At 34.6% G+C, this 25,356-nt stretch overlaps 1 protein-coding gene across 9 annotated transcripts in view; it reads left to right on the top strand.

Moving 5' to 3' along the window:
- Positions 1-25,356, top strand: part of LOC114342198 (nuclear protein MDM1) — a 321,915-nt gene that overhangs the window by 247,377 nt on the left and 49,182 nt on the right. For 7 of the 9 annotated variants that reach the window (XM_050663606.1, XM_050663611.1, XM_050663609.1 and 4 more), the window contains exon 4: positions 15,068-15,217. The exons of the other annotated variants lie outside the window; for them this stretch is intronic. In XM_050663606.1, coding sequence (XP_050519563.1) covers positions 15,068-15,217 — 150 coding nt within the window. The remainder of the gene's footprint in view (positions 1-15,067; positions 15,218-25,356) is intronic. 9 annotated transcript variants of the gene reach the window in all.

Here is a 25,356-nt window from a genome sequence, read left to right as displayed (position 1 = left end):
CCTGAATATTTTTCGGCTCAGAATAAGTACCAGATCAAATTGAGTCTGATTTTGAAGGTATTCCCAGTGCAAAATTAAGAGAAAAAAATCTGCATACTTATTGTATTTTGTAAAAATAAAGAACAGCGTTATAAAATGACAAATAGTGAACTAATTCTTTAAGACGACATTGCAAAGTCGCAAAAAATTCATTAAACCTACTCTATCAAAAATATAATATTTTGTTGTTCCTTCATAAATTTTTGTTAAAGGGGCCGTTCAAGTATTACGAAATGCAAATTTTGAAGCTCTTACAACCTCTTTATCCCATCTGTATCTTTTCATCTTTTGTTGTGAAGAAAGGTCCAGCTATTTATTGCAAACACGTGTTACCGTGCTTGATCTGGTTAATACAAATTTTAAGATTTTTCACTTGAATACTATTGTCCTATTGTAACATGAGCGGAGCGTGAGGGGGCAATATAATACAATCCAGGGGTTCTATGTAAAATATAAACGAAAGTTGAAAAGTTGGAAGATTGTGATTCCGTAGTTTTTTTATTTAAGTTAAAAAACAATGTTATGTAACGCGCTGTTCGAACCCCTCCCACCCCACGTATAAACCGCCGTAACGTTTTACATACCACCCTCCCTAAAACTTGCGTTACGTAATACTTGAAAGCTTCCAAAGTAGATTCAATTACACTTGGTATGATAAAAATACTATCCAACCAGTTCCTTGTTTTAATCAAGTAACAGTCAGATATAAAAAAGTTATATCGATAAAACGAAACTTGCCAGCAAGCAATTCTAAGCATACAGGAATCAATTTCTGATATTAATTGGCAACTAACATGTCAATCTCGACAAAAAAGTACCTATATCTACTAAATAAATAATTTTTCAAACTCTTTCAAACTAGTTTGACAAACAGTTTGAATTTTCAAACCTGTACGATTGACCAGTTTGACTTGACTTGAATTATTTGTCAGTAGGATTGACTTGAGTTTGACTTGAAATTAAGTCAAACTCAAGTCAAGTTCAAACATTCAAGTCAAACTTGTGCAACTCTAGTCATGTGCTACAAGACGTCTCCTAAAATTGTGCTCATAACGAGGCGCCGACCCTTGCTCCCTGGTATTCCTCGTACTGCTCGTACCACATTATCGTCGCCAATTATTTTAAATGCGAGCGTTCACCAAAATGAAGAGTAGGATACTAAGCTCTATGCTAGGATACCATCCTTTGGTCTCCGTAGTGAGCAAACCCTTACGATATCAATACTGGATTGGATATTATGAACCGCACTAAGTTCCGTTAAACGATTCCTTGACGTGGTAAATCGTTCTCTAAGGCAGGCCGCACATCAAAGAAACATGAAACGTAAATCACGTTTCATGGAAATAAAACACTGCTAAACAAATAGACGTCCGGCCATTTATGAAACTTTCCGAAAATAGAAATGTGTTATGAGCATGAATCACACTCGTTTCATTGGTAGACGAACTTCAAGATTTGTTACGCCGTGTTTAATTTTCATGAAACGTGTTTTACGTTTCATGTTTCATGTTTTTCGTTTCATGTTTCGTTGATGTGCGGCTTGCCTTAAAGCGCATAATATAATAAAATGGTCTTGAAGTAGTAAGTCGAGGTCTACCTTATCCGGGACGTCTGCTGTAGTCGTTCATTTCTCTAAAGCAAAGCGTTAAACAATACGGGAAATTGATGTATGTGAAACTCCCTGTGGCGTTGAGGGTTGCAACGGAGACACCACTCTTACTTTGAGTTTCCCCCGAACAAAACAAACTTAAACTTTTCTTCTTTTATTTAAAAATGATAAGTTATATGCATTAAAAATGTATTAAAAATGATATCAAATTATTTAAGGGTTTTTAAATAAATATACCTTTTATAAAGTAAAATTTTTCATTAAATTTAATTGTAATTAATGGTATACAGCCAGCTACAGGAAACTATTCGTTGTGGATTTTTTAAGAATGGCATGTACGAATTAATTATAGTGACGGTTTAAGGCATCATGGGGCCCTTGGCGGCCATAAGAAGTAGACCCCTTTATATCGACCATTTACTTAAAACAAATTTACAGATATTTATGTTGTTTTGGGAAGCAGTTACTCCAAAAATAAATTACGACAATGTAAAAAAGATCATTTTTCTTTTTTTACATTTCGCAACAACTTCTCATTAATATTCCATAGCTAATATGCCAAAGAAAAAAAGGGATATCGTGTCGATATGTGATTTTGCCCTGAGTATGAGTGCCACCCCTTCGGGGGTGAAAAAACATACATTCAAAATAATGGATAACTCATTAATTCCAAGTAACTTTTGTTCTATCCAGTTTTTTCACTAAATCAATACTTTTTGAGTTATTTGCGAGTGAATATGTTCATTTTTCAACAAAAAATAACACCTTTTTAGACGGTTTTTCGCAAATAACTCCAAAATTAAGTAATTTATCGAAAAAATATTCTTAGAAAAAATATAGCGTATACAAAATTTTAAAAAATGGTGTATGTATGAAGTATGTAGACCCAGTATAAGCAGAACTGGAGCTAATGAAAAGTAGATTCTTATTCGACAAATTCCAATTCAAATATTTCAACGTAGATTACCAAAAAATGAAGCACTTTTCGGTGAAAAATCATCACAACTTTTTTAAAGTGTTAAAAAAGTTTTATTTTTGTTTTTTTTTAAATAAGTTTCAAGTATCAAAATTAAGCAAGTAAAGCTTAAAATAATGTTGATTCCTTTTTTGGCACAATAATCTTGAAAATTTATGAAAATCTTGAAAAACTTATGAGTATATTATTTATATGATCTGTTATATATTATATGAGTTTCACCGGTTCACAGTGCTTATTTGCTTATATTTCAAAACATTGGGATTTAAAGTAAAACAAATTTTTTGAAATTTTGAAAAAAATGTCTTTTTTTCAAAATACTTAACTTAAAAATTATTATTAGTGGTACCAAAAATCTTAAAGAGTAAAAAAGATAGGTTTTGATTTTCTGAATATTTCAGATTTTTGATTTTTTGGAAGATAAAAATTGGTTAAGATATGGCTGTTCAAAAAGTACATACCCTGGGTAGAGAATTTTTCATTTATTAAAAATTAATAAATGAAAATAGTTTCTATCCCTGTGGGATCGGTACTCACCGGAGGGACCGCAGACGTTCGGATACAATTAGCGTCTCTTTGCAAAAGCAATGACGACTTTGCTAAGTAACAAGACATTTACTCAACACACACACTACCCACTACACTAGGTACCTGATTGGAAAAATCCACTGTACTATGCCAATGGCCATTAGCTGTCGAGGCATTATAAGCCAAATAAAAAAAATTGCATACACTCGTGAATAGTGACTTGTTCAAGCCCTTTCTACTACAGCCCTTTTATAAATAAGCACTTTATACCGATAAAACTTACAGAGCATATAAACAATACATAAGTAAAGTAGCTTGTGAAGCGGTAAGGATTAATTTCATTTGGGATTAGGGGGTTATTTTCACCAGTTTTTTTTACCCAAAAAATGGGATTAACTTTATTCTGAGCGTGTCTTGCTTACTTTTTATGACAGAATTTTTTTTTAAACAAGAATAATGCTTTTTTAAAACATTTAAACAAGTTATGATGAGTTTTCCTTGAAAGGTGATTAATTTTTTGATTATTTCACGTTGAAATATTCGATTTGGAATTTGACGAATAAGAACCTACTTTTCATTAGCTATAACTCTGCTTCTACGGGTCTACAGACTGCACACATACACAATTTTTTCAATTATTTAAAAGCTATATTTTTGCTACGAATATTTTTTCGATAAAATACTTACTTTTTGAGTTATTTGCGAAAAACCGTCTAAAAACGTGTTATTTTTTGTTGAAAAATGAACACATTCACTTGCAAATAACTCGAAGTGTATTGACTTGATGAAAAAACTCTATTGAACAAAAGTTGCTTAGAATTAGTCAGTTTATCCACTTTCGGACGTATTTTGACGGTATATTTTTTCACTCCCGAGAAGGGTTGGACTCAACCGTAGAGCAAAAACACACATTGGCACAATATCACTTTTTTATTTGACATGTTAGCTATCATGCAAGGAAAAATAGCAGGCAATCGCAGTCCAGAACGAAGAAGAACCTCATGGTTGAAGAACTTGCGAGATTGGTATGGTGTTGATACAAGCATGCTATTTAGGGTGACAGTAAATAAAATTAAGATAGCTATGATGATAACCAACCTTCTGAAAGGACATGGTACATGAAGAAGAAGATGTTAGCTATTCTTATACCAAAGTTCGTGTCAATCCAAGCTCTTGTTTCAAATCCAAAGGTTCTTTAAAATCCGGAGGTTTTGCAATATTTTACCGTGAGTGAATGGACTATAAGGCCCATCGGTGGATAGAAATTGAAAAAAAAAACGTACCGTACCAAAATAATTACCAGCTTTTATCAAAATTTGCTTGAAAAATTGATTACCAAATTGAGGGAATGATTAAAACATGGAATATAAAAATGCCTTTGAAGATAACTGCTTAATTTGTCTTAAAGTCGGTTGTATTTTTCTGATATTTGACAAAAGACAAAGCAAAAAACTGAGTTTTATTGGAAATCATAAATTAACCATTTTCTTTTTTTTTGTCTCAGTTAGCCCTATTTGGTATTTTTAACATTTTAATTTTTTTTAAATGACTGCTTAAATAATTAAATATTAATTAATGCATTTGTGTGGGATCCGGGCCCCATCAAGTGCCCGGGCCCTAGGCGGCCGCCTAGTCCGCCTAATGGTTAATCCAGCACTGATTAATTACGGTACTACCTATTGAGATAGGTCACAGACGCAGGTGACCGCGAGGTAACTCGAACTTCTGAGTGAGTGTGTATCAGGTATACGACCTTATATTTATATCTATCATAATATAGCAAGATGCTTTGGATATATTATTACCATACATATGTTTATGGTAATGAACCACAAAGAAAGTTTAGTAAAAGTGACGTTTGCTTTCATTGCATTCTTTCAATACTTTGAACTTTGTTACTCTCGTAATAATTAGTTATAGGTACAATCAGTGCCGGTTTATCCACTGGGCGCTTTGGGCGGGCGCCCAGGGGCCCGGGGCCCGTCCTTTTAATTATAAAAATATAAAGACGCTAAATAATCTACATATTCTCCGAAAAAATCTCATACGCAGATACGCCAATACACTGCAAAAGCCCATGTTCTCTTGTTACATCTCTTCACGCCTATACACAGTGGCGTAGCCTAGCACCACAGGGGCCCCGTGTCAGTGTTTGTGGCGAGTCCCTTTTCCAAAAACTACAGAAAGTTGTCAGATTTAGCCATGTCTCGAATTGTATCCAAAATAATCGCATCAACGTAGTTTTTTTAAAAACTTACAATTTTGTGATTGATGGTATACAGCCAACTACAGGAAAAACTTTTCTTTTCCTTGTGGATTTTGTAGTTTTTTTAGTTTCTAATAATTTCATTTTGAATTGTGGGGCTTAAATAATAATTTATATCACTTTTCGACTTTAAAATAACTTCTTTTAAAATAGGAACAAAATAAGTTCTTTTAAAATATGTAGTTAAACGAAAGACAAAAATAGATATAACATAAATCTAATTTGTAGATAAAGAATAGATTATTCTCGAAAATGCCAAGACCCCAACAATAGGTACACTCTCTTTCAAACATTCAAAAGTAAAGCGATTACAACAATTTCAATTTGGCATTGTACATTGGCCTCTAAGGCTAGCACTCCACTTGCGATTTGTAGTCGCGGCGACAAAAAAATCGCTGTCGCAGAAAATCTAGAGTCTAGAAAATTAGTCGCTGTTTTCAGAATCGCGAATTGAATGCTACAAGGATGTAACATCAGCTTTTAGATGTTTTTTACTCTAGATAAAGAAGAAGTCAAGACGTCAATTAATACTTTATGCGAGAAACATAAAAACGATGTTGATGAAACCATAGAAAACTTGCATAACGAAATTACCCATTTTGTAACGTTATGCCAAAATTTGAATAAACATACAATTTATGAAAAATTTGATGTAATCAAGGATGTAAAGGCAACTTTTCCCAATATTTTAACTTTACTGAAAATTTATTTGACGCGTCAGGTGAGCGGTCGTTTTCGGCTTTAAAAAGAATAAAAACATATTTAAGGTCAAATTTGGGTCAAGAAAACCTAGACGCTTTATCACTATTGTATATAGAGAATGAAGAACGGAGAAACTGAATTGTGATAATATTATATGGCAGTTTGCGAATGCCAAATCAAGAAAAAAAGTGATCTAATTTTTGTCTTTGTATGTATTTTTGAGAATATGTTTTTTTGCTTGTCATGTGTTGTTTTGTGGAACTTTCTGTTTTTTATTTATGTTTTTAAAAGTATTTCTTGGATTATTTTTTAGGTTTGCTATTCTTCTTGCTTGTTTAAAAAATATATTTTATGGATTTTACGATAAACCTTTATAGTTAACGCATGTGTTTTCTTGTTAAAAAACTGACAACGAATAGCAATGAAGGGGGCCCCTAAACCTCCAGCGCCCAGGGCCCGAAGCTAGGTTAAACCGGCACTGGGTACAATTGCATTCATAATATTAATGACATTATTTTTATAACAGAAGAATTGTCCCAATTCCTTGAGGATTCTCGTGTACCATTACATTCCAACCTCCGACCGATGGCATGGCAGCTAAGTCCTTTGCTCTTTGCTATGTAAGGTCACTGCTTGAACACACTCATCCCGGGTCGAATTCCTTGTAGCGTGTTCCATTTCCACCAAACAACAAAGAAAAGTAGGGACTTAATTGAAACATAAAATAATAAATCTACTAATTTTCACAACATATCAGACACTTTTTGACTGTTAACAATTTGACATTTATCAAATTGTTAATTTCTCATAGCCTACTTGAGGCTTGTTTATTAAACTAAACAGAAAATAAAAAATATGGAAAAAAAATTTAAGAAACGCTTGTTTTTAGTTGTTAGAGTGACTAAAATTAAAAATATGATAAAAAAACAACTAAAAAGCAAAAAATAAAAAAATCAAGCTCGAAGGATTATTCGAAAAAAACTGTTAGGCAGATTAAATATACAAAAATCTCACACATTCGTTAAAAATTGAAAAAATCAAACACATTCGTTAAAGAAAAGCGTGGGGCGCGAAAAGTAAAAAAGTATCTATCCTCAAACCGTTTATTCGATGAAGACGCGCCCCACGCTTTTCTTTAACGAATGTGTTAGATTTTTTCAATATTTAACGAATGTGTGAGATTTTTTTATTATTTTATCTGTCTAACAGTTTTTTTTTTCGAATAATCCTTCGAGTTTGAATTTTTTTTATTTTTTGCTTTTTAGGCGATTTTTTTATAATATTTTTAATTTTAGTCACGCGTAACTAAAGAAAAGCGTTTCTTAAAAATATCATTTTCATATTTTTAAATTTTTTACTTTTTACTCTTACACTTTTCAAACATTAAAATATATCGTCATGTTTAAAAAATGATGTATATGATAGACACATTTTTTTGCATTTATTTCAACATTTGATACATACATTGTACATTTTCTGTAATTTCTTAATACATTTCTTAAATCAAAATCATTATTTACACTTATTACAGTTTTCGCAGTCTTTCCATCTCTTCTAATGGTTTACTATTGCACGGTGTATATATATATATATATATATATATATATATATATATATATATATATATATATATATATATATATATATATATATTAGCACTGCAGGCCTCAGGGGCCCATGGCTTGAAATTTTTCAACTGTCTTTCTCCACTTTACTCTGTCCAGGGCAGCTGTCTTCCAGTTTACAACGCCTGCTCTTTGTAGATCCTCTTTGGCTGCTTCCAGCCACTTTTTCCGCGGTCGACCCCTCCTTCTTCTTCCCTCACCTCTTAACAATATACTCTTCGCCCATCGGTCCCCTGACATCCTTTCCACATGTCCCAGCCAGCGAAGTCTTCTGGTTTTTACCATATGGCTGATTACTGGCTTCCCAAACAGTTCTTGAACTTCCGCATTCATCCGTCTTCTCCATTCGTTCTCTCCCACTTTCACACCTCCGAAAATCTTTCTCAGCACACTCCATCCCATCTTTCCAATGCATTTTCTTCTCTCTTATTCAGAACCCAACATTCACTACTATACAGTACTGTAGGTTGTATCACCGTACTATATAACCGCAATTTTGCTGCTCTTGAGATAAGACTACTTTTTAAAAGTATGCTCAATGCTCCAACTGCTCGTCTTCCCTTCGCAATTCTTTTTTCAATTTTTGGAACTTCATCTCCTTTCTCTGTTACAGTGACCCCTAGGTATTCAAATTCTTTTACTTTCTCGAAACAATATTCTTTTCCATCGTTATCTATTCTAATTTTCAAAACCTGTTCTTCATTTAGTGTATCTCCTATTTCCATAAATTTTGTTTTGTGTTCGTTAATTTTCAGACCGTACTGCTTAGCTTTTCTTTCAAAAAGGTTAAATCCTCTTAGCAGTTCTCTTTTTGTTCTTGTTATCAATACTATGTCTCTGCATATGCAAGTACCTGAGTTCTTCTATCATGGATCGTACCTTGCGTTCTGATCCCGCTCTCCCTGAATATTGCCTCTAATACACAATTGAAAAGGACAGTTGATAGAGGGTCTCCCTGCTTCAAACCCCTTCGTACTTTGAACTTTTCTGAGAGGCTACCCTCCAGTGCTACTCGATTTTCTGTTCTCTCGAGTGTCATTCTCACCAGTTTGACCAACTTCTCCGGTATCCCAATTAACCGAAGTGCATGATAAAGACGTTTCCTTACGACTGTATCATATGCCTGCTTGAAGTCTATAAACAGGAGCTTCATTTTTAGCTGTTGTTCGTAGGTACCGCACTGTAACATCTTTAGTACGAAAATCTGATCGATGGTAGATCTTCCTTTCTTAAAACCACCTTGACATTCTCCTACCTGCACACTAATATATCTGTCTAATTTTTCTCTTATAACCTTGGCAAGGACTTTATAAATTACATCAAGCAAAGCGATACCTCTGTAACTTTCACATTAAGATTTATCTCCCTTTTTGAATATCGGGCAGATTACAGCCTGACTCCATTGTTTCGGCATTTCTTCCTGATCCCATATCATCTTTAGTAGGCTACATATTCTCTTTTCTAATATTTTACCTCCATGTTTAATTATTTCTACTGGAATCTCGTTGATACCTGCACTCTTGTTATTCTTTATGCTTCTTAAAACTTCCATTATTTCCTCGTCTGTCGGCGGCCCCACTACATCCTCTTGGTTGTAGTTTTCTTGTATCACTTCCATCTGAACCTCGTCATTACCTTCCTGCCTCTCATTTAGCAGTTCCTCAAAATGCTCTCTCCATCTATCCAGTTTTCCTTCCTTGTCGCCTATTAGGTGCCCCTCTTTGCTCATGTAAAAGTTTTGTCCTCTTGAATACTGTTCTTTACTTCTTTTTGCTTCTTGGTAGAAATTTCATGTTCTTATTGATATAGTGTTGCTCAATATCTTCCAGCTTTTTACTCATGTGTTACCGCTTTTTATATCTACACATTCTTTTTGTGTTTCTCCTCTCTTCTTCATATTTCTTTCTATTTTTTTCACTAGGCTCATCTATCATTCTTTGTCGTGCCTGATTCCTTTTCTCTAACCTTTTTCTACAGTCATCATCGAACCATTCTTTTTCCTGTTTTCTACTTACTTGTCCCAGGTGCTTACTTGCTGATTCCTTCAAAGATTCCTCAATTTCTGTCCACTCCGTTTCTATATTGTCATGGTACTGCCTACCTCTAAGCTTGTCCGTAATTTCTGCTTCAAAGCTCTTTGCAATGTCCTCGTTGTTCAATTTGGCACCATCGTATTTTTTTCGACTTTCCAATTGACCTGTCGGTTTCGGCATTCTTTCTCTTATTTTTGCTATCAACAATATATGATCGGAATCCATATCAGCTCCTCGATAACTTCGTACATCTGTTATTTGTTTCGCACGTTTAGCTTCAATCAAAATATGGTCAATTTGATTCCTTGTTTGGCCATCTGGCGAAATCCATGTCTCTTTATGTATTGCCTTATGATCAAAGTATGTACTCATTATTCTCATATTATTCTCCTGTGCAAAGCCTATCAACATCTTGCCGTTGTCGTTACTTTTCTGGTGCTTACTCCTTCCACCTGTGGTCTTCCTGTACGTGTTCTCATTACCCACTTTAGCATTAAGGTCCCCTATAATTATTTTAACATCATACTTTGGAACTCTATTGTAAACCTGTTCTATAATATCATAAAATTCATCTTTTGTTTCTTGATCTTTGGTTTCTGAAGGGGCATGCACATTTAATAAACTTAGCTTTCTAGTTTTACCTCTGATTCTCAGCATACAGCTCCTTTCTGATAAAGCTTCAAAGGCTACCACTGCCCTCTGCAGCCTCTCACTCACCACAAAACCTGTACCCAGCATTCTATCGGCGCCTCCACTATTGAAAAAACTGTAACCGTCCACTGTTATCACACTGTCACCCTTCTGCTTCGTTTCTTGCATTGCTAACACATCCAACTTATACTGCTTCATTACTGTCACTATCTGCTTCAAAGCACCAGCTTCATATGTACTCCTCATGTTACAAGTTCCTATTCTAAGAATAGGCTCTCTGTTTTTTCCCTCTTTCTTTGTCATTCGTGTGTTCTCTCAGATCCTTGTTCATAGCGATTTTTTTGTCATCTTGTCCCCTCCACGCGGACTCCTCTAGTTTCTTGGTTGGTCCAACTTTCCGTCTCTGTTTTTCCCTCTTTCTTTGTCATTCGTGTGTTCTCTCAGATCCTTGTTCATAGCGGTTTCTTTGTCATCTTGTCCCCTCCACGCGGACTCCTCTAGTTTCTTGGTTGGTCCAACTTTCCGTCTTTTCTGTTCCATCCAAGTTTTTCCTTCTATTATGAGCTTCCTGAACCCCAGCTTCACTGACTTGCCCTCGCTCCTAGCTTCTTGAGCTTTTTTCCGTAATTCGCTCTTCATTTCCATCTCTGCTACTGTTAGATCATCATTTATATAAATCCGTTCTTCCTTAAAATCTCTTAGTTTTTTCTTATTTTGCATTACCTTCCTCTTGTCCGCGGTTTCCAAGTGCAGTAAACATTTTTCCTCTCCTAATTTTACAGCTGTTTTAATATCCACTTTTATATTCATGGTCTTCTCAATCATGTTTTCCATCACCTCTTTTAAAATGTCTGAGTCCTGTGTATCTATCTTAACACCGGTTATAACCACGTTGTCTTTTTTGCTTTCTTTCTCTAAATATTCAACTCTACTGGTTAAATTTCGTACATCTCTTTTTGCTTGCTCATTCTCTTTTTTAATTTCTTCGTTTTCTTTCATAATTTTTTTTATTTTCTTCCCTCAATGCTCTAATTTCTTCTGCATAAATCCCTTGTTCCCTTTTAATATCGTTCACATCGGATGCTAAATCTTCCAACAATTTCATCACCCTGTCTATTTTTCTGTCAGCTCCCGTCTTTTCTGGTGACCGCTCTACTCTGCGGCTTCTTTTAAATGGGTCACTTTCATCGTCCTCTCCTTCCTCTCTCCTTCTTTTGCCTTCATCCGTTAGTTCATCCAACGACATTTCAGTAACTTTTCACACGCCCCCGGTACACAAAACTTTTAACACGATAGCCTAAAAAGAGCTCGTCGCTTCCTCCGCGCGGACCTCGTTCTCCTATCCACCGTATTAAAAGCAGTTCTTACCGTATCAGTTTTTGCACGTTCTTATCACCTTTTAATGGGTTTTCGAATATTGTTAATGATTGTAAACACTAAAACTAAACAATGTGAACTTCGCAATTTCTTTTTGTTCTAAAACAATTAGGCGATTGCCACAATTCCGTAATCACTTTACGCCAACTATTCCGCTCTTCGGTAAAAAGTTCCCGTATTAAATACTCGAAATAGCCCGTATATCCTGGGTAAATATCTCGGAGCACCAAATACGTCCGTTCTTTAAGAATTATGCCGCTGGACTGTTATTTTCTGAATTTTAGTCACTCGTAACTAAAGAAAAGCGTTTCTTAAAAATGTTATTTTCATATTTTTTAATTTTTTACTTTTTACTCTTACACTTTTCAAACATTAAAATATATCGTCATGTTTAAAAAATGATGTATATGATAGATACATTTTTTGCATTTATTTCAACATTTGATACATACATTGTACATTTTCTGTAATTTCTTCATACATTTCTTAAATCAAAATCATTATTTACACCTATTACAGTTTTCGCAGTCTTTCCATCTCTTCTAATGGTTTAGTATTATTGCACGGCATAGACCCTGTTAATTTCCACTCCATCCTCGTAACAAACTTTGAATTAATACGCCAAAACGAATTCTAATGTTAATTGTAGCAAGAAATGTCTCTACCGGTGGTTTTTTTAAGACTACGTTAAAAACACGAATTTTTTAATTCTAGTTTTGGTTGAAGTTTTGATTCGTATCGCATTGAAATTTGACACGAATAAGCGCCGATGTTTATATAAACAAAGATATGAGCGTTCAAAATCGTCGCCGCTTAGGATTTTAGGATTTTTAGGAAAAGTAGTCGGAATCGGCAAAAAATTTGAAACTTTATTGCTTATTTATGAAGCACAACGTAAACAATTAACGTAAAACGTGAAATTATGTGTAGTTCATATAATTAGCTACAATCTGTTTCAGGTTTCTACAGTGTAAAAAACAAGAGAATTTAAGCATTTTCCATTAAAATCGTTTTTTTTATTTAAACAATCAATAAACATAAAAAAATTAGTTTATTGACTATTCGTGTATTGCTCCCGCGAATGCATAATATGTCTGCAAATTTTCATTTATTTGCATTGAAGAAAAGGCAGTCAAATTAACGTCTAAAGATTTGATCCAAACGATTGAACTAAAGAAAAGCGTTTAATAATGAGGATATATTGATGAAAAACATGGCTAGTTGTTAAAGTACCTAACTTTTTTATTGGCCAACATAAGTGAATGAATCAAAATACAAAATGTTAAGAAAAACTGAGGCTATAGTTTAGGTTTGAATTTCAGTATTTTATAAATGCTAGAGAAAAAACATAGTTTGGTTGGGACACCCGGTATACAATGACAATTTACCTGTCTGGCAATAACATTATTACAGCGATTTTCTTAAAGAATAAGGCTATAACATATTAAACAAATCAGTTAAATCGGACAACAGATTTAGGAAATTGGCGTTAATTTATTGGATAAGTGTACATTAGTCATTAGTGTTCGGTTATTTTTGCGGGTCAGTATAGTTACAGGTCCAGTTTACTTCTTTTATTAAGATCTATTCGCGGAGCAAATTCTGAACTTACCCACAGGGCGAACGCATGCGCATTAGCTGTTCAGAGGGGAAAATTCGACCTTATCGAACGCCCAATTTTGTAATGCGCAGGCGTTCTCCCTCTGGGTAAGTTAAGGATTTGCTCCGCGACTAGACCTTGATAACGTATAGTAATTTTCCTGGGCATCAAGAGAACGTGCTGATTGCAGCATTTTCAAAGTAATTCCTAATTTTGACAAAGAATTCTACTCGTATATCAATGCTTATACTTATACTATGTATTTGTGAAATGATGAAATATTAAGTTCTATACCTTTTTATTCAACTGAAGTATGGAACTTTTTCTAATGTTGAGCAATTATTTAATAATTTTTCATAGGTACATTTTTAAAATGTTTCTGGACTCTGGTGTCGGTAAAACATGTCTGATCCGATATACGTTATTGGGAAAGTTTTCAAGTCTTCTTATTGACTTGACTTGTGTGTAGATCCTTCGATCCATGTTCTTGTCCTTTACCTGAAGTAAATAACAGCAATATGAAATAATATAAAGTCAAGTATAAACGATGGGAAACTTTGCTATAAGTAGCTATAGTTAATAATGGAAGACCAATTGCACACTGGTCAAGATATATAACTAGAAGTTATAAAAATATAGTACAGTTTTCTAAATAATTAAAGTGTTCGTTATATTAGTTTTACTCTGTATATTTTTATATTGTTCTGAAGCTATTTTCCTGTGGCAACTTAATGCACGTATTTTTGGTGGGAATAAGCTACAATTTTACTTTAAAATTAAGTTTATTTGACGTTTCGATTTCCACTTCGGAAATCGTTATCAAAATACAATATCAAAATAACGATTTCCGAAGTGAAAATAGAAACTTCAAATAAACTTAATTTTAAAGTAAAATTGTGTCTTATTCCCACCAAAAATACTAAATTTTATATTTTTGTATTTACTTAGAAATAATAATGTAAGAGTAGAAGTAAAAACTAGAAAATATTGTTAAACAATTGTACATAAATTAGAATTAATTCCATGCTAGAACAAAAACAAATAGTCCCCACTAACCATCTTGCAAGAAACGAAACGGATATTCTAATTTTAATTAAATACTAATTACAATCATGTTTGTATTGATACGTTAGTTTCCGGGTTTATGGGTCCTATTCTGGAAATATTCTGGACGTTTCATCAGCGGCTGCGGCAGATATTATCAAAGGCGATATTACCAAAGGTGTTCCACATACAGTCCAAACCCTTATACATCGTCTTTCATAATGCCTGCTGCAGCCGCAAAATGGACCAAGAATCGGAAAGTATGGACCACACTCTGAAATTAACGTATTATTACAAAACTAGATAGTCCAAACTGTAGAGATAAAAATGAATGATTTTGAGCATTGATTTCACTAATTAATGCACGTTTTTTCTCTACAGCTTAGGCTAACAATGAAAGCCTACACTCAATCAGAAAATAATTTGATTAAAAACAACCAGGGGAATATTTGTTTGTGTAGAACTCCTACAAGACGGATTCTATATAACGTAAAAGAACAGCTTAATCGTTAAAACTGCTTAAAAAAGTAAAAAGTACTTAAAATAAGTAGATTTTGCATGCGGGTCATCAAAGCTGGACACATCAAACTAGGGCATGTTTATTTTTTTAATTCCAGTCGGAAGAGCGAAATGGGTCTGAATGGAAACCCTCGAGACGTAGCAAATCGGAAGGACCTGCGCGGAATGCAATCCAGGTCGATGGCACTGTAGAGGGGGAGCGGGAACGACGGCGGGAATCCGATCCTGATATGGAAAACACGAACACGGTAAACATTGCCAAAAACAAGGATACATGTCATCCAGGCGACTATTTTTGACTGACTACAAACAGATAAACAATTATTTTCCTGATGAAAGTTATAAATTTTCTCAAGGCCACATTAGCCTAGTTCAGGAGTAGTGTTACAATATATATTTTTAACGTGACAAGAATCTCGTAACGCCACAGTTGGTAACACCACAAAGGGTAACGGGCAATTCGTGACGCCGTCATTTCGTAATGGCGTCCATATAACCGTATAATTCGTAACCCCAAAATTAAATAATTCTATTTATGTTGAGTTATATAGCTGTAACAGTAGTTTTACTACATACTTCAAAGTGATAATTCAGAATAAAAAAAATTTAAAAATATATTCTTTAGTTGTTATATTTACACAAATATATGCAAAAATATGTGTAAAATATATTTAAAAATACGTGGTATTAAAGACAGTACTACTACTTGTAGTGTAGGAAAGTATGCAAAATACATTCATTGTTTACATAGAGTACTGCTAAATTTGCTAAAAAAACTAAATGGGCATTACGAATTAAATCGTTACAAATATTTATAGTTACGAACTGTCGATGTTACGAAGTGTCGCCGTTACGAACTAATGGCGTTACGCATTGTCCGTTGCCATTTGCGGGGTTACGAAATGTCGCGTTATGAGATGTCATGGAACCATTTTTTCACTAATTAAATATTATTTACAACTGCATATTTAATATATACAGATACATATATAGTATATTCACCGTTTTGACATTGATATCTATGCTACTTTTCTCCAGGTCCCTCTTGGTTTATTTATTGATCCTGTGTTATTATTTTTAAACCTTTTTTCATACTCTTCATCTATTGTTTCCGTGATTTTTTTTCGTTTGTTGCGTTTCTTCAAATAGGATTTTTATTTATCACAGTTTTTTATTCTACTGTTTACCTTTTTTTTACAACTATGTTTTTCTCTGTAGTTTTATGTATGTTACTACTTTAAATTCGTTATGTTTCATATCTGTATTTATTTAAAGGTTTCGTGGTTTTGTACTTTTTACGGTAACGAGTTACCGGCCTATTGTCCAACGAACAACCCGGAGGACAAGAAGTTTTTTTCAGGGTTTATTTCTCTTTTTTTGTAAAAACAATGTTTCAATGACGAGTGTATAGTCATACGGAAAAGAAATCGATAACAAAAGAAATATATGGAAAGAAGAACCAGCGAACCAAAAGAAATCTACGAAGATACAAGACGGAGGGCCGATATAATATGCTGAACAAAGAAAAAAATACGAAAACAGTGATATACAGAAAATGGAAGTAAATCTTCAAAGCAACGATATAAGAGAAGCGTATGAGTATATACGCAATTTAAAAGAAGGATACAAACCCCGAACAAGTCTATGCATAAATCAAGAAGGGCAGGTCACTAGCGATCCAAAAGAAATAAAATCAGTCTGTAAAACCTATTCCCAAACTCTTTTAGGGACTCAAGAAAATAAAGAGCATAATATGGATATGCACCACATTGCAGTGGCGACGCGTGACTTTTTCTAAAGTGTTAACAAAACCAGATGCAAAAAACCTTATTTAAAAAAAATGAAGACATGGCCAAATGTAGGTATATATGGCTTTAATAATATCATCTTGTATATCACTTGAAACTCTTGAAAAAACAGTTGATGTTTCTAGATGTTGGCAAAATTTTTGATCTTTTTTGGCAATTAATGTTAACAATTCCCTTTAATTGCCTCGATTGTCAGAGTCGTCGCCCTCAAAATGACCACGAAAAGCTAATTCTTGTTTGGCCAAAAAACATACGGTATCTATTATAAGTGTGCTGAGGATATACCTATCTATTTTTTAACAAACTCGTTAGGTTTAGCAATATTTGATTTAAAAGCTTGATTAAGAGAACTTTCGATTCTTGTTTTGCCAAACTGAATCAAATTGGCTATACATCTTACATGTAGGTAACGGAGAAATTTCATGTCTCCTTTTTAAAACTCTGAAACTATTTAAATCGTGAACTCGGCCACTGGTCCACCCAATTTTTCTGTAGAAACAAGAAGACATGGCCAACAATAATACAGTCTATTTTTCTTGCAACCACATAACCAAAAATTTTCACTGTACCAACTAAATTTAAAATATCGAACTACTTTTTTAATTCCTTTTTTAAATTGTTTAAAATAGGTCTTCCATTTTCAATAATCTCATTTTTTCTTCAAAATTATACAAGGAGAATTACTTTTCAAGTAGTTGATCGATTACGTAGCGACATTCATCCATGGTTAATTGCACGCACACTGTAATAGGTACTGTAACCAAATCAAAGACTGATAACAGGCCTACTGATATACACAGCGCACCCACACGCCATCGCTCCTTCAAAATTTTCACCCACTAGCCGGTCCCGACCGACAGCGAGGATCACCACATGTAACCACAACCGAAAGTGGTAACAAAGTATAATAAAGTGCAACTGAGTCACATGAGCTCGCTAACATTTTCGTGTGTCTACGAGTAGTGTTCTATTGGTAAAAATATAAATGGAATTATATCTCAGTAGTCATAAAATATTTATTTGCAAGATTTTTAACTGTTACCAGTGGTAACAGTGGTTACATGGATGCTTCGCCAGTGCTACATTGAGAAAGACTCCAAAAATATAGAACTCCGACGATGGAAGAGGTAAAACAAGCAATACAAACACAAAAGAATAACAAGGCTCCAGACATTGTCAATATCTCTTCTGACCTATATAAATTAGGCGGCGAACACCTAGTCGGACAAATACATATGATTACAAAAATCCCTAGCGACTGGAAAATTAGGATTACATGTTCAAACTATGAAAAAGGGGATAAACTGAAATGCCAAATTTATCGCGGCATAACACTCTTGTGTACTTAATTCTCTTAGGGTGCGTTCACTACGGAGACCATCGCATCGTATCCTAGCCTAGAGCTTAGTATCCTACTCTTCAGTTTGGTGAATGCTCGCATTTAAAATAATGCATCTGGCGATCGATAATATGGTACGAGCAGTACGAGGGATACCAGGGAGCGAGGGTCGGTGCCTCGTTGTGAGCACAACTTTACACATAAGTTTTTACTTACATACTTAATAAACCACTCCACCAAGTAACTCAATTTATCGTCGGCGAATATCAAACCGATTTTCGAAAAGGAACATCTACAACTGGCCAGCTATTCACAGTGAAACAAATTCTAAACAAGTCGTGGGAATACGACATTGACGTCCATAACATATTCAAAGATTTCAAACAGGTCTAAGACGCAATATCTTTAAGTTAACTCAAATATTGCATTGCTTTAACACCCCCTAAATATACACTACTACTAAAAGTAACAATGGACTCTAAGGGTGTGCTCACTACGGAGAGCAATGGATTGTATCCTCGCTCCCTGGTATTCATATTCTTGAATTCTCGCATTTAAAATAATGTATTTATTTTACATAGCGGTCGAAACTATATTATCGATCGCTATGTAAAATAAATACATTATTTTAAATGCGAATTTTAATTCACGAATATAAATACCAGAGAGCAAGGGTCGGAGCGAGGATACAATCCATCCGTTGCTCTCCGTAGTGAGCACAACTTTACGGTGTGCTCACTACGGAGACCAAAGAATTGTATCCTCGCTCCGACCCTCGCTCCCTGGTATTTATATTCGTGAATTAAAATTCGCATTTGAAATAATGTATTTATTTTACATTTGGTAATATAAATGGTATTTATATTCGTGAATTAAAATTCGCATTTAAAATAATGTATTTATTTTACATAGCGATCGATAATATAGTTTCGATCGCTATGTAAAATAAATACATTATTTTATATGCGAGAATTCACGAATATAAATACCAGGGAGCGAGGGTCGGAGCGAGGATACAATCCTTTGGTCTCCGTAGTGAGCTCACCCTTAAGCAGCAACAGCACTGAGAACTTTTCAATAATAATCAAAGGATTAAAACAAAGAGACGGGCTGGCGCCAACACTATTCAGCCTGTCTCTCGAATATATGATTTAAGACAGTTGAATTTAGGAAGATCTAATCTCCTAACAATAAAATCAATATACATATTGTCGCCTATGCGGATGACATCAATATTATTTGTCGCGGAACGGAAAAGGCGGCCGAAATATATTCACATTTAAAAGCATAGGCAAAACAGGCTGGACTAGAAATAAATATTCAAAAGACATAAACAGACGCAACGTTGAATCAGACGACAATGTTGAAACTATAAGTTTAACATATTTGGGAGTTACATTAAGCACGGAGAAACAGAGAACCAGAAATTCAAAGAAGAATCAGGAAACAAATCTTATTTTTCACTCGCCCATGTGTTCCGTTCCAAAAAAAAATTGGAGATCGACAATCAGGATCTGCAAAACTATTATCAACCCAATAGTATGTTATGGATGAATGGATGTAAGACATGGGTGATGGCAGGAAATATAACGAAAGCTGCCCTAGATAATAAAAGAGTCCTAGATAGTAAAATTCAGGCCGCAAGACCAAAAGTAAGGCCACGGAAAAGTGGGACGCTGAAATGGCAGCGGACACACATAATTTCTTCTTTTTCTTCTACGACACTACATCCCAAATTTAGTCTTGGCCTCCTTTATTTTTTGGCTCCATCCTTGCTTGTCTGTGGCTGATTTTCTCCATACACGGACTCCTAAAAGTGCTTGTGCGTCGCTGTTTACTGTGTCTTCCCAGCGCTTTTTTGGCTTTCCAACCGGTCTCTTTCCCTGCAGTCTAGCATTCAATGCTCTTTTTGGTAGCCTATCCTCTCCCATTCTTATCACATGTCCGGCCCATTGCAATCTTTGTATTCTAATGAAGTCTGACAGGGGTGTTTCCTTATAAAGTTGATAAAGTTCATTGTTGTATCGACTTCTTAAGATTCCGTTTTCTCTCACAGGTCCTAGTATTCTCCTCACTACTTTCCTTTCGAATGTGTCGAGTTTGTTTTTGGATGTTTCTTTCAGGACCCATGATTCACTGCCATAGTATGCTATTAGTCGAATTAAGGTTATATAGATTCTCATCTTTGTATTTCGGTGGACATTTTTAGACCGAAATATATGGGAGAGGGCAAAATAAGCTCTGTTTGCCTGTGTTATTCTCTTTCGTATTTTTCCATCTTCTGAACCGTCGGCATATAGTTCTACTCCCAGGTATGTAAACTTCCCAACCGTTTCAATGTCATCTTTATGTATAATGTTTTGTGGGACTATATTTCTTCTCGTCTGTATCATTATTTTTGTTTTTTCTGTGTTAATTTCCAGACCTAGCCTTTTTGTTTGCGTTTTTAACTCTGCGTATATTTCCTGTGCTCCTATTGATGTTCTACTCATAATATTAATATCATCGGCATAAGCGGCCAGTTGAACCGTTCGGTTGGTCAGTAGGTTTCCTCCTCCCGTTAACATTTGCCTAACCGAATACTCCAGTGCCAGGTTAAACAAAGTTGGGGCCAGCCCATCTCCCTGCTTTAGTCTCTGAGAAATTTTGAAAAAGTCTGTCCGGTGGTTTTGTATTCGTACACATGCCTGAGTTTCATCCATTGTGGCTTTAATGAGTCTAATTAGCTTGTGTGGTATTGCCAATTCAGCCAATATATTATAGAGTTTGTTCCTTTTGACTGAGTCGTATGCCTGTTTAAAGTCTACAAACACCTTGTGTACATCAATATCGTGTTCCCGTGATTTGCTCAAGATCTGTTTGACTGTAAATATTTGAACCAGTGTCGATCTTCCCCGTCGGAAGCCCGTCTAAACAGACGGGCACATAATTTACTAGATATGAAAACCTGAAGAAGATTGGCGCAGTTCCCGCAAGGTTGAAGGCACACTTTGAAGGATTCCAAGGCTAGATTTGGGCTGTAGTTCAGGAGAGAGAGACTTGGTATGTATTAAATACTTCTTTCTCCATCCTTTTGCCTATACGGTTGCCTTTACATATCACTCTTTTTATCTGCGATTATTCTAATCCATTTTTAAAACCACGTTTCGGTTGCACATTTGAATGTTGTTCTGATACAGTCATGTATACGGGCATGTGGCCCAGGAGAAGTCCAAAATGAGTTTCTAAAACATCGTCCCGAAATATTTCTTTAGTTACTAGCGTACAACTTTAATGGTTTTTTAGAGGACAAGAAATGCCCGAACATTAGATATAAGCATACATCAGTAATATATACAAAAAAGGGGACTACATACAACAATTATAGAAGACAAGGGCCGGTACTTTATGTCCCGGTTAAACCTCGGTTAGCTAACCGGGGTTTAATCGGGACAGAAAAGTACCTCTTAGGGCCTCTTGCGTTGTAATAAATGCAATTATAATCATTATTATAATTATTTACGATTATAATAATAAGTATAATTGCATTTATGTCTATGTTATGCATATATTTCTGTCCCGATTAAAACCCGGTTAGCTAACCATCTATATAACCGGGACATAAAGTACCAGCCGGGACATAAAGTAACAAACTCATCACGGGTGTATGATGAGATAATTAATAATAGATCAGAAAGGGAAATGGAAGATGTTGGAGGACAAAATGGCTTTAGGTAGATCGTGTGTTGACAGTATTTTTAGCATAAAGCTAGTGATAGAGGAAAGGTTGACCCACAACCAGTACACTCATGTGGTGTTTATGGACTTTTCTATAATTCTATGGAGAATTCTTGTTTGGGTTATTTATTTCTTTGCGTTTTTGTTGTTTTGTGTCTGACTGGAAATACTAAACTACCTGTTATTTCTCCATATGCTATTGTGTCTGTACTTTTACTAAATTGTCTTGTTTTATAATAACGTAATCTATAATTATCTTCTTCTTCTTCTTTTTAACTCAGGCGAGACTCGTTAGTCTCGGGCACTTGGTGATAAGACCTTTGTACCAAACCCTGTTCTTCTCCTTAAACTTTAATAAGTCCTGTGGCCTCAACGAAGGCCAACAGTTTTCTTATTGGTAGTTTTAGGATCTCTTCTAGTTCAAACCTCATTTGACCAGTGAAGTCCTGCCTTACATCACCTAGCACACTGCAATGGCATAGTATGTGTATGGCAGTTTCTTCTTCCATTTCGCACTTTCTGCACCATGGTTCATTCACCTTACCTAGTTTGTATAGGTGATTTCTTAAACGGCAATGTCCAGTCACCATTTCAGTGACCGTTTTGATCTCTCGTTTATTGAGGTTCATCAAACTGTTCGAGAGTTTTTTATCAATATTCTTGATTATTTTTTTAGTCTGGATTTGCCCTTGAGTGGTTCTCCATTTATTTTGATGATTCTTTATCAGCCATTTCTGAACTTCGTTTTTCATAGCATCTTTAGTGATGCCACAGAAAGGTTCTGGGCCTTTAAAAGTTTCTCTCGAACCTTGTTTCGCTAACATATCTGTTCGTTCGTTCCCATGCACCCCTTCATGACCCAGCACCCATATTAAAGACACTTTATTGTCTTTTGCCAGGTTATTGAGGAGATCTTGGCAGTTTATCACCAATTTTGATTTGGTGAGAGGGTTCTTTAAAGCCAGAATAGCCAATTGGCTATCTGTGTAAATGTTGATTCTCTTAGCTTTAGGGTCTTCACTATAATTATCTATAATAATCTATAATAATCTATAATTATCTTAAAATTCTGATCGTTTGTTTGCAGGTAATTTCAGGTGTTTCCTTCTATTTGAAAAAATCATTTGCTATTTTTAATTAGTGATTTTTACATATTTCAATTATCATTTTCACTCTTGATTGTTTCACGTTTGGAACCTACCACTTTGTTATCACTTTTCATCCTGCCCAGATTTAGGTCGTATATAACTATAAATATTTTAATATACTATCAATACACTACTTATATTTCAAAAGTTACGTAGAATAAATTCTCAGAACCATAGGTGGCCCATACTCATAGATAGCGGGGGGGGGGGGGGTCGTGTCCCTCTAGATTTTCGGATGCTTTTAACTATATAGGTATGTCATCCAAACGTATATAAAATGTAATGTGCAACATATTCACGTCTGGCCCCCCTAAAAAGTTTTATATGGGCGCTTATGCTTATAACCCTAATCTTTGAGACCCAAAATACATAGTCGTGCATAATTTACAAACGCTACGTTTTATTTCCTAACGCCCGGTTTCATAATCAACTTAAAGTGAACATTAACTAAAGTTCACTTTAAAGTTGACATTTACCCATATCAATTGCATTGATAAAGGGACCAACTTAAAATTTAAAGTCCACTTTAACTGATTATGAAATCGAGCGTTAGTGTATAAAACGTTGAAAGAATATAATATCACGTACATAAAAGTGTGATGAATGTTTTTGTTACGTATGTATTTATGGATGGTTCAATTTGATCTGTGTGCAGACAAAATCATTTGTACATAGGTTTAAAACATAGTGATAAAACATAGGTTTAAAACATAGTGATAACAAAAACTGAACAATTATTATTTTTCTTTAGGTTCCGTCTTCTTAGCGAAGGTTAGCGATGATTTCTAAAAAGTCTTCTCTATTTTGTGCTTTTCTTATTAAACTTTGAAAGTCTAATCCTGTCCATTCTATTTTCCCGTCTGGCGAAGGCTTCTGCCTTCTATTTTCCCTTCTATAATAAGCTGAAGGAAGTTATACCTGTCGTGTCTAAATAATATGTGTCCAAGATAAGATGTTTTACGTTTCTTGACAATTTCTGTGAGTTCACATTCTCTATTCATACGCTTTAAAACTTCTTCATTTCTAACGCGGTCGGTCAATGGAATTTTCAGCACACGACGAAATACCCACATCTCAAAGCTCTCTAAACATCGTAACGAGCTGACTGTTAACGTCCAAGCTTCTACTCCGTGTAATAGTATATATGTACATAACACTTTATCATGCAGTATCGTAGGGACAGATCAAGATTACAGGTAGTGAGTAACTGTTGCATCTTTAAGAATGTGTTTCTTGCCTCTTCTATTCTACATTTAACCTCTTGTTCTTAGTCTAAGGTTTCATGTATTCAACATCTTAGTTACTTAAACTTTTTCATTTGTTCAATGAGATTGTTGTTGACTAGTAGATATGTTTATAACTGGTGTGTGCTTTTTGGAGGTTACAATTGTTATAGTTTTTTACATTCATCTTAAGACTATATAGGCTTACAATGAACAATTATAAAAATAAAACGAAAAATATGTAAAATGATACTATTTATTTAATAACTACCTAAAACCATGTACATGTTAATTGGAAAAAATGTAAAATAAAATTCTCACAGGCATACATCGATTATGCGGATAAATCCCGTTCCTTGTAATTTATTATCTGGTAAACCTGAAAGGAAATAAAATTCTGAGCTACAGTTTATCCTCAGATTAACCTTCTCATATTCTGTCTCAGATGAATAGTCGTCCGCTGCAAGAGAAATTACTATAGGTTCTATTCCGCTGTCAATAATATGATCAAGTCTCTAGATGTTCTTTTCAATTTCCGTAACGAGCTTAATACATTATTTTCCAATTTTCTTCTGTGGTTATTTCCGATATTGCTTTATGCAAAAGATTATCCAGATCCGACAATTTAAAAGTTGTATTGGCAAAGTTTTATAACTCTTTTCTTGTGGCATCTTAAATATAGTATTTTGTTTATGGGATTGAGCCACAATTGTTGGTGTAATGAAAATTACATTTCTTAAAATAAACTATTGTTTGACGTTTCGATTTCCATTTCGTAAATCGTCCTCAGAAAATTAAAAAGAGAATTTAGGACTGAAAAATTCTGCGAAAATTCTCACAACCGGATCTTTTTAGGTTACACAACCTGATATATTTAGGTTAAAAAACAGGTTGTGAAAATTTTCAGTGCGAAATTTTCTTTTTAATTTTCTGAGGACGATTGCCGGAGTGGAAATCGAAATGTCAAACGTCAAACCTTATCTTTTATGTCAAACAATAATTTCTTTTAAGAAAGGTAATTATCATTACACCAACAATTGTTGCTCAATCCCATAAACAAAATACTAAAAGGTTGTATTATTTCGCCCTTTGACTTGAGTCCATATTAACTTAATGGTGGGATGGTGTAGATGTGTACTTCGGACATAAAAT

Source organism: Diabrotica virgifera, chromosome 10 (genome assembly GCF_917563875.1).
Source record: "Diabrotica virgifera virgifera chromosome 10, PGI_DIABVI_V3a".
Taxonomy (NCBI): Eukaryota; Metazoa; Arthropoda; class Insecta; order Coleoptera; family Chrysomelidae; genus Diabrotica; species Diabrotica virgifera.
Note: the sequence above shows the minus strand (reverse complement) of the source record. Positions and strands in the feature narration are given on the sequence as shown.